Below are 9,158 nucleotides of genomic sequence, written 5' to 3'. Positions count from 1 at the left end.
TCCTGCCGAGTGGCTGCTACCTACGGCGCGGTGGCGCGGCGGCAGCCATGGCAACGGCAGGGAGCAGAGAGGTGGGAGCCCGCGGAGCGGCTCGGGGCTGCCGTGACCGTGCAGCCGACTGCGGTGGGCGGGCAGCGCCGGCCGCGCATTGCAGCACCTGTCCGGTGTTGTGTCACCGTGGCAGCCGTAGTGCGGCCCGCGGGCTGTAGTGAAGGGCTTGCGGTGATGGACGATAAGGTCCCGCCAGCGGTTTGGGACCTTCCCGTGTCCTCAGGGTCGAGCTCTGAGGCGGATGTGCTGAGGCTGGAGAGGCCCCGGTGCTGAGGTCGGCTGTGGCCGCGCTGGCAGCTCGAAGGCGCCCCGTCGCTGTGCCTAAGTGTGGGCATGGAAGTGGCTCTGCTCGGCGGGGTGGGGCTGCACCTTTCCCCTGGGCTGAGACGGCGATGGCTCTGCCGGTTGGATTGTGGATGTCATGTGCCCATCCCTGCCGCGGATGGTGCCGGCCATGCTGGGGCTCCCTCGTTCCTGGACTTGGGCTTGGGCGGTGGCTTTGATAGTGCCTGTGCTCACAGCCCTGTTCTTTTTGTCCCAGCCTAACAGCTGTGAAACTGGGATCCGTCCCTGGTGAGTATTGCCGTGTTCTGAAATATCCACCCTGGATCTGCTTTACCCTCTTGTCCCCAGCCACGCTCAAGTCTCCTATTCTCAGCTGTCCACAGTTGCCCCTTCCTCCTTTCTGTCCCTTATTCTTCCTTTCAGGACTGTTCATGTCAGTGGGTTCCCAACTGCATATCTGGGCACCCACATCCCCAGCTATTTTCCTTCTTCCTCAGATTCTACTGTCTCTATCTGTCCCCATGTCCCTTGTCCTCTCCTGCCTGCCATTCCCTGGTTTATCTCTGCTTCTGCAGGACAGACCTGGATGTGGTGGTCATGGAACGACTTCAGGCAGCCCCAACCCAGCAGGATCGACGTGTGTAAGTGAGGGAACAGGGTTGTCTGTAGGGGTCTTGGACACCTAGCACACTCTAGAACACCCTGGGCTACCTGGGTCACTTGAGACATTCAGGAGAAAAAGCCTATGGGCTCAGCCACCAAAGCAAGAACAGGGCATGCTGGAGACACTGTAGAAGCATTCTGGAACACCTGGGACATGCTGGGAACATACTGGGACATGGTGGGACACTTGTGGGACAACCCCAGAACATGCTCAAAGTATGCATGGGACACCTGAAGAATGCCTCTGGGAATCCCTAAAAAGACACCATGCTTTAGTCCACTAAGACAACCCTGGTACCTCACCTCAGAATGCCCAGGGATGTCACTGGGTTAATGCCATTCACCTTCATATTCCTATAGTCTTCCTCTCATCCATGTGGTATCCTGGTTCTCTGTCAGTCCCAGTGTCCCACTCAGGAAACCTTAGAACCCAGTCCTAAGTGCATTTGTTCCCTCCTAAGATGCTCCCATATCTCTCACTGGTGTTGCTGTTCTCCTTCACAGCCCTCTAGGTGTCCTTGTATTCCCCACAGGGTGTTACCACTGTATCCTACCTCTTAGAGTGTCCCAATGTATTCTTTTTCCTCTCCTTGAAAATGCCCAAATTGCACCTCTGAAGGATGTTCCAGTCCCTTTTGGTTTCCCTGCTGTGTTGTCCCAAGTTGTCCCTTTCATGTCCATGTCCCCCCCGGTGTCCCTGTCTGGCCCTCTAATGGTATGCCTGTTCTTCCAGTGTACTGGCAGAGGTCCTGCCGGGTCCCTCTGTCCTTCTGGATGCCTATGAGGCGGCTGTGGAACTGGGCCAGGAGTTAGAGCTGGCCCCAGGGCCGCTCTCAGCCCTGCTGCGCATCGTGCGTTGTGCCATCACCATGTGCACCCGTGAGTGCAGGGCCGGGGGGGGTGGGGGGCACAGAACTGCGAGGGTCTCATTCACCACTGACTGTCCCAGAGACACCCCTGCCTGATGTGGAGGAGTGCTATGCCTACTTCAGCGAGCTGCTGCTGTGCCATGCTGTGCATGTGAGTCTTCACCCCTCACACGCTTATTGGCCCCCAGGTGCTCCTTGCACAACCCCTGCACACTCAGTAGTACCAGTGTGCTTCCTGCACACTCCCCATATTTCCCAGCATCCTCACAGCAACCTAAATATGTCTCATGAAGTTATTGGCATTGACACACTCCATCTATGCTTACTGAAGCCTGCATGGTCCTCACATCGTCTCTACGCACTTGTAGGGCCTCCTGTGCTCCTTGCGTGCTTTCCATATGCTTACTTATGCCCCAGCACTCCTGGCAACATGATGTTGGCGCCTTCATGTTCTGTACTCTTTTGCCTTGTATTTGATTGAGCCAGCACACTCTTGCACACTTCCTGCAGCCTCACCAGAACCTGCATGTTCCTTGTGCTCTACACCCTCAGACTCCCAACACCCTCCCCTCCTTTCCCACGTGCCCTGTGTGCTTCCCAGCCACTGACTTTCTCTTGCCCACTGACTTTCTTTTGCCTGCTGCTGCCATGGTGCCATTGCTGTAGCATCCTCCGGTCAGTGTGGCTGTATTTGGGCTGACCCAGGTTGCCCGCATCACAGCCCACCTCTTTGGAACTGTCCTTCGGCACGCCAAGCTTTATGCCTACGTCCTTACGCCCGAGGTGAGCTCAGCACTGTTGAAAGTAAATGTGCAATGGAGGTCAGGCCTGCCCTGATTCCACTGCCCGTCTTCTGTCCCTGAGCCCAGGCTTGCCTTGACTTGACCCTGGTTTATGTGGATAGCCCCGAGCATGGCCCAGAGGGACAGATGCCTACCACCCTCCCCGAGGAGCAAGGAGAGACCACTGGGAATCCCAGCACAGGTGGGGCTGAGGGGTTACAAGGGAAGTGCTGGGATTTTAAGTCTAGGGAACTACAGGGTAATGAAAGGGACCGTAGGGTAAGTGGAGGAGCTCCCTCATATCTGGGATATACCTTAGGGTCTCAGGGGGCTGGAAGGTCATGGGGAGGGTAATGGGAGGCCCATGGGTTCCTGGGGGCACGCAGTGGTCCCAGTGGTCTAGTGGGATTAAAGGGGCATCTTGTGGTTATGATTATGATGAAGGGCCTTGTGAAGCACGACAGCATGCAGAATGATCAAGGGGAGTCCTTAGGGTTGTGAGGTTCTGGGAGAAGTGTGGAAGGCAGCCCAAGATCAGGGGTGGCTTTGGGAACTCCCAAGAGCAGCACATACATTGATTCATTCCCATGATTCTTCTGTGGCCTTTTTTGTCCATCAGCAGCTTTGTCTTGAGCCCTCTCTTCTCCATGTCTTGCTGTGTTTCTGGTGACGTGTCCCTTATGTTCCAAGTCTCTGCTGTGCCCTGTGCCAGGTTCTTAACGTGTCCCCAGGCACTTCCTTGCCACTGGTGTCAAGCTGTAGCTTCTGTCACCCTATGTGCCTTGTTTGCATGTCCCCCCAGCTTTAGTGTCTGACCTCTCCTTGCTCATATCTCCTCCTTATTCCCAGGGCCTCTTGTGTCACCTGTTCCCCTAGTGTCAGGTCCTAAGCCCTGTCTTTCCACATCCCTGTGCCCCCATTGCTAATACCTGTGTGTGTCTGTTCCCAGAGTCTCTGTTACAGGAGGCAGCAGTACCTGAGCTAATGCAGGTTCCTGCAGAGATGCATTTGAGTAAAGAGGATGTCTCTGTGTCTCCCCGGGCCTCCCCTAGGAGCAAGAAACACCTTAGAAGACCTCGGGGATCCCGCCAAGGAAATAAAAGGCCTTAGACTGTGCCTTAGCATCCCTGTTATCTCTGGAACCCATTATATTTGCATTGCTTATTTGACCTGTTTTTGTGCTGTTGCACAAACAGAAATGCCTGCAGAATTGGCATGAAGAACCGCACACATCAGTATAGGTTAGGGGATGACCTGCTGGAGAGGATCTCTACAGAGAAGGACCTGGGTGTCCTCGTGTCCAGCAGGGTGATCATGAGCCAGCAGTGTGCCTTGGTGGCCGAGAATGACAATGGGACCCCAGGGTGCATTGCCCGGAGCTGGGCAACTGGCTGTATGGAACTGCTTTATTGGGGTGGCTAACGTGGTCTGCGGAGGTCTGCTCCAACCCCTACGATTCTGTGATTATGTGATCAGACGCAATGGGTCCCTGTGGGGCTCTGTGGCGCTCCCTGTGCTCTGTGGGGCCCTATGGTTCCCAGTGCCCCACATCCTCTCTGCCCAGCCCCGTCAGGCTCTGCCCACCCACTTGTGTCCCCGCCCCTTGTCACGATAGCCCCACCCTTTAGGGGGGAGCTTGTGGGGGAGGGGAGGTACATGGCACTGCACCGTGGCTCCGCCCACATCTCCCCATGGTCCCTTGCCCCAAGTCTCCCCATAGACCCTATAGTGTTCCACACCTTTCTCAGCCCCATAGCACATTCAGACTGCTTCCCCACAACACCCCATAGCAGCCCCGTAGCATTCCTTGGCCCCACAGCAGCCCCACACCTCCCACAGTCCCATGATCCCACCCTCCTCTCCACAGCCAATAGGAGGAGGGGCGGTGTCCCGGCCACCACCATAATTGGGGATGGGGAGGAACGTCGACGAGTCCCGTGGAGGGTGAGGTCACAGTAAAGAGAGCCACAGCCTACATAGCCCTGTAGAGTCCTATGGCACCATAGAGCCCTATAGTGCCCCATAGAGACCCATAGCGTACCCCCAAGAAAGCAAAGTCAGAGGGGATGCTGCAGCAAAAAGCATTTAATCCTGCCCATAGCTTGGAGCTGAGGGCAGAGGGAAATGTATACATCCCACAGATTACACTATACCAGGGGTGGGGGGACACCAGAACTTGCAGGGCAGGAGCTGGGGCTGGAGGACTAAAAGCCTCCATCAAGATGAAGAATGGATGTCATAGGATTGGAGGAGCTGCCCCAGAGCGTGGAAATGCAATCTGTAGATCTGGATCCTTCTTGAGACCCACTGATAGATTTTGAGGGTTGAATGATGGATTTTGGAGATCTGGTGATGGATTTTGGTGGTCCTTGTTCTCAACCATCATCTCATTGTCCTCAGAAACCCCTGGTACCTCCCAAAAATTCTCTTCCTCTTCCTCGTCCTCTTCTTCTTGCACTTCCTCCTCCTCCTCGTCCACCGCCTCCTTTTCTCCCTCCTTGTGCTGTGGCCATGCCACAGGGCCACCACCTCCAGTCTTTGGTGGCCACTGTGACAACCTGTAGAGCCCCCCTTGTGTTTTGGGGGGCTGTGGAATGTACTCTGAACATTGAGGACCCCCCAGGTTTGGCCCACACGTGGCACTGTATCTGAATCTCAGGTCGCCACCTCCTGGGAAACACACAACGTTGCGCTGCTGTTTGCCTGTAGCCTGCACCGGTACTTCGCACACCCCTAAGCGGTGGTCATTCCACCCATAATCCTGATCCCACACCTCCAGCTTCATCTTTTGATGCGGGTGCAGTGTCACCCACCCCAAATCGAACTGTGCACCCCACTTGGGCTGATTGTTGTTCCACACCGTCGCTGTCCGTAGCCGCTGACCATTGAAGTACAGCAGCACATACGCATCGGTTGCGGTGAAAATGTCACCGTGCCACCCCCTGCCCTCCTGCACTGTCACTGTCACCTGTGCCATCCCGCGGTGTTTGGAACAGCAGTCGGCATTGACCACGCTGTTGGCTGCACACCCGCACTGACACAACCCAACCATGCCGTGAGCGGCGCACTGTTGGCTGCAGTTCGCCCTCAATGCTCTCCATGTGATGTAGTGACCGATGGCCGCCTTCAGTGCTCCCCGGCGTGGGTCCTGGCGGGGCAGCAAGGTGTGCAGAGGCCTGACGTTAGAGGCAACCAACCCAGGCAGGCGTTGCAGGGATCTCAACCACTCGGCATAGTTCTGTGATGCGCCGTAGAGGAGGTCGCCATGTTGCTCGCCACCTTCCACCTCCACCATCCGTTCATTAAAGAGTTGATTGAAGTCGCTGTGGGCGCTGTTTTTTGATTTGTCTTTGCGGCACGCACTGGACATGGCGCTGAACGTGGTTGACTTCACGTTGGCTGTCATTTCTGCACCCAAACAATCAGCCACTTCTTGGGCGCCGGCGCCCATCATGGCGGCGCGGCACAAGCGGATGGCGGTGATGGAGCGGAGGAGGCCGCCCAGTTGGGCCGAGTGGACGTAGTGGGTGCCATAGGCGGCCAAGACGTCGGCATAATCTGGGGCGGTGGCGGGGGTAAAGTGGGGTGGGAGGGATCGAACAGCATGGAGGAAGTGGGGGGACGGTCTGGGTTTAGGTGAAGCTGAGATCCTGAAGGGGGGGGAGAGAGAGAAAAAGTCATTGGGGCTCTATGGAGCCTTTGTGGTTAATGGGGATCTATGGGGAGGCGTGATTGAGGGAGGATTGAGAATATGGGGAGGGGCGATTGAGGTGCCTATGGGGTGATTGAGCGGTCTATGGAGTGTTGGAGGAAAGCTGTGGGGTGACTGGAGGGGTCTATGCGGGGATTCTTTGTGGTCTATGTGGTGACTGGGTGCTGGAGGGGGGTCTGTGTGGGGCCTGTGGGATGATTGAGCCATGTGTGGGGTGATTGGGATCTATGGCGTGTCTATGGAGGTCATTTCTGCACCAACACAATCAGCCGCTTCTTGGGTGTCCGTGCCCATCATAGCGGTGTGGCAAAAGTGGATGGCAGTGATGGAGCACAAGACGCTCTGTAGACGGGGTAATCGAAGGGATCTGTGGGTGAGTTCTACGGGGTTCTGTGGAGTGTCCCTGGGGTGTCCCTGGCGTGGTTTGAGAGTCTGTGGCGAGGCTACAGGATGATTTGGGGGTGTCTGTGGGGTGTCTATGAAGTACCAGTGGGGGGGATGGGCTGTTTATGTGATGATTACAAGAGGCTATGGGATGATTGGAGGAGTCAGTGGGGGGCCCTTGGGTGCTGGAGGGGGTCTATGAGGTGATTGTGTGGAATCTCTGGGGAATTTTAGGGGAATTTGGGGTGTTGTGGGGGTGCTGGAGGGGGGTTGTAGGAATCTGTAGGGTGGAGGTGGAGGGACGGAAGAGATATAGGAGAGGAAAAGGAGGAGAGATGGAGAACATGGAGGAGAGGGAAGAGAGGGAAATGGAGATGGGGGAGATGGAGGAAAGATGGAGAACAAGAAGGACAAGGGGGAGATGGAGGAGAGGGAACAATGGTGGAGGAGATGGAGAAGAAGGAAGACATGGAGGATGAGGAGATGGGGGAAAGGAGAGAGAAAAGAGAAGGAGATGGAGGACAAGGAGGACAAAGTTGAGATGGAGGAAAGATGGAAGACAAGGAGCACGAGGAGGACACGGTGGAGAGGGAAGAGAAGGAGGAGATGGAGGAGAACTGGAGGAGAAATGGAAAGAGCTGGGGAGATGGAAGAGGAGAGGGGATGGAGAAGCAGGGAGAAAGGATGAGGGAGCTGGAGCCCTACCAGTAGTGCACGCAGCGCAGCTCGGTGCTGGCGAATGAGTAGCGGTCCTCCCGCTCCTTCTGCATCCCGAACTCTGCCACGCGTGAGTGGGACCCGGCCATGGCCAGGGTGACCCCCCTCCCTGGGATGAGGGCTGCCTCCAGCCCCACTCTCCAATTCTGCGCCATCTTCTCTGTCTGGGCCACCAGCATCCTCATGGATTGGCTGCCAGCGGCCAGTGAGGACCTCTGCTGGCACTTACTCCCTGCTCGCCACTTGCTGACGCCGTTGTAGAGGAGGAGGGACTGTCCTTTGTGGAGCTGGTCCACGCAGACCACACAGTGCCTGCCGGTGGGTTTGGTGATGGCCAACACTTGGCCCTCAGTGAGGGACATGGTGGTGACATCCAAACCTGAACCCAGAATGTTGGTGCCAGGAGCCGGGGGGACATGGCAGGATTTACCAATGGCACGGTGGCACTGGGGGCAAATGGTGGGGAGATGATGGAAGAGGAGGAGGATTGAGAAGGCAAGACAGTGGGGAGCGGACTTCATGGTGATCGGCTGCAGGGGAATGGAAATGTGGTGAGTCCACGGGGGTGTGGGCATGGAGAAGGTGGGGGAGGTAGAGGAGGTGGGGACACAGGGCTATGGGAATGGGGGGGACATGGGGATATGGGAATACAGGGACTTGGGAATATGGGGATATGGAGACGGGAACATGGGAACAGGGACAAGGAAATGGGGACATGGGGACATAGAAACACGGGGACACAGAGACATAGTGACAAGGAGTCGTGGGCAAATGGGCACATGGAGATGTGGGGACGCAGGGACGTAAGTATATGGGGAGAAGGGGACAAAGGAACAAGGGGACGCTGGCACTCACCTGTCCTCTCTGCTGTGTCCACAGCTGTGGGGTGTGTTCCAACACCTCCTACCCCAACATCCCCACCCCCATCGTCACCCTTCACACGTCCCCGCTCCACAAGTTGGGGGGTGATACTTCCTGTCCCCTCTAAAAAAATTATATGTGAGGTTCCCAGCAGCTATGAGTCACCCCGAGGGGGAGTGACATACACCTCCTAGCCACGGTGATACAGGATGTGGGTCACAGCATGGGGGGTGACAACGGGGCTGGTGCAAAGTGCTTTTTTGGAGGGGGACAATAGGGATGTTGTGTGCAATGGGGGCAACAGGGACACTGTAGGCACTGGGGATAGTGGGAGGTGTGGGGACATTGGGGACACTGGGGACAGTCGGGGCATTGGGGATACTGGGGACACAGAGATGGCACCATAGTGACAAAGTTGGGGCTGAACTTGAGACAGCTGGGGAAGGGAAGGGCAAAGAGTAAGGGAGAAGAGGAAGGGGAATGGAAATGGAAGAAGGTGGAATAAGATGAATGGGAAGGGAAGGGGGAGGCAAAGGGAAAGGAAAAAGGAAGAGAAGGGGCAGATGAAAGAGAAGGGAGAAGAAGAAGGGGGAAGGGAAAGGAGGCAGTGGAATGGAGATGGGGAAGGGGAAAGGATATGGGGAAGGAGGATAGGGAAGGGGGAGAAAAAGGAGGAAGGGGAAGTGAAGGGGAAGGGGATGGAGAAGGGAAAGGAGAAGGAGGAGAAGCAGAAGCAGAAGCAGAAGCAGAAGGAGAAGGAGAAGGAGAAGGAGAAGGAGAAGGAGAAGGAGAAGGAGAAGGAGAAGGAGAAGGAGAAGGAGAAGGAGAAGGAGA

General features: G+C 56.3%; 2 protein-coding genes across 5 annotated transcripts; one reads left to right on the top strand and one right to left on the bottom strand.

Moving 5' to 3' along the window:
- Positions 1–34: 34 nt before the first annotated feature.
- Positions 35–5,941, top strand: CCDC189 (coiled-coil domain containing 189). Of its 4 annotated transcripts, XM_042839441.1 has the most exons (8): positions 35–71; positions 593–624; positions 912–977; positions 1,733–1,878; positions 1,949–2,019; positions 2,535–2,651; positions 2,738–2,852; positions 3,600–5,941. In XM_042839441.1, the coding sequence occupies exons 1-8, from the start codon at positions 48–50 to the stop codon at positions 3,758–3,760; spliced, it is 732 nt and encodes a 243-aa protein (XP_042695375.1). In that variant the 5' UTR covers positions 35–47; the 3' UTR covers positions 3,761–5,941. The 4 variants fall into 4 exon arrangements, with proteins under 4 accessions (XP_042695375.1, XP_042695377.1, XP_042695374.1 ...); XM_042839443.1 differs by lacking the exon at positions 35–71 and having other exon boundaries at positions 172–624; positions 2,773–2,852; positions 3,600–3,719; XM_042839440.1 differs by lacking the exon at positions 35–71 and having other exon boundaries at positions 173–624.
- PRF1 (perforin 1) lies at positions 4,715–8,383 on the bottom strand. The gene is made up of 3 exons (XM_042839439.1): positions 8,319–8,383; positions 7,452–7,993; positions 4,715–6,300 (listed from the first exon to the last, which is right to left on the bottom strand). The coding sequence occupies exons 2-3, from the start codon at positions 7,982–7,984 to the stop codon at positions 4,887–4,889; spliced, it is 1,947 nt and encodes a 648-aa protein (XP_042695373.1). The 5' UTR covers positions 7,985–7,993; positions 8,319–8,383; the 3' UTR covers positions 4,715–4,886.
- Between the last annotated feature and the right edge of the window lie 775 nt (positions 8,384–9,158).

This window comes from Centrocercus urophasianus, unplaced genomic scaffold, assembly GCF_019232065.1.
Source record: "Centrocercus urophasianus isolate 14NV4802_14NV808 unplaced genomic scaffold, USGS_Curo_1.0 seq_92, whole genome shotgun sequence".
In the NCBI taxonomy this organism is placed as follows: Eukaryota; Metazoa; Chordata; class Aves; order Galliformes; family Phasianidae; genus Centrocercus; species Centrocercus urophasianus.
The sequence above is the reverse complement of the archived record's forward strand: the minus strand, read 5'-3'. Positions and strand labels throughout refer to the sequence as shown.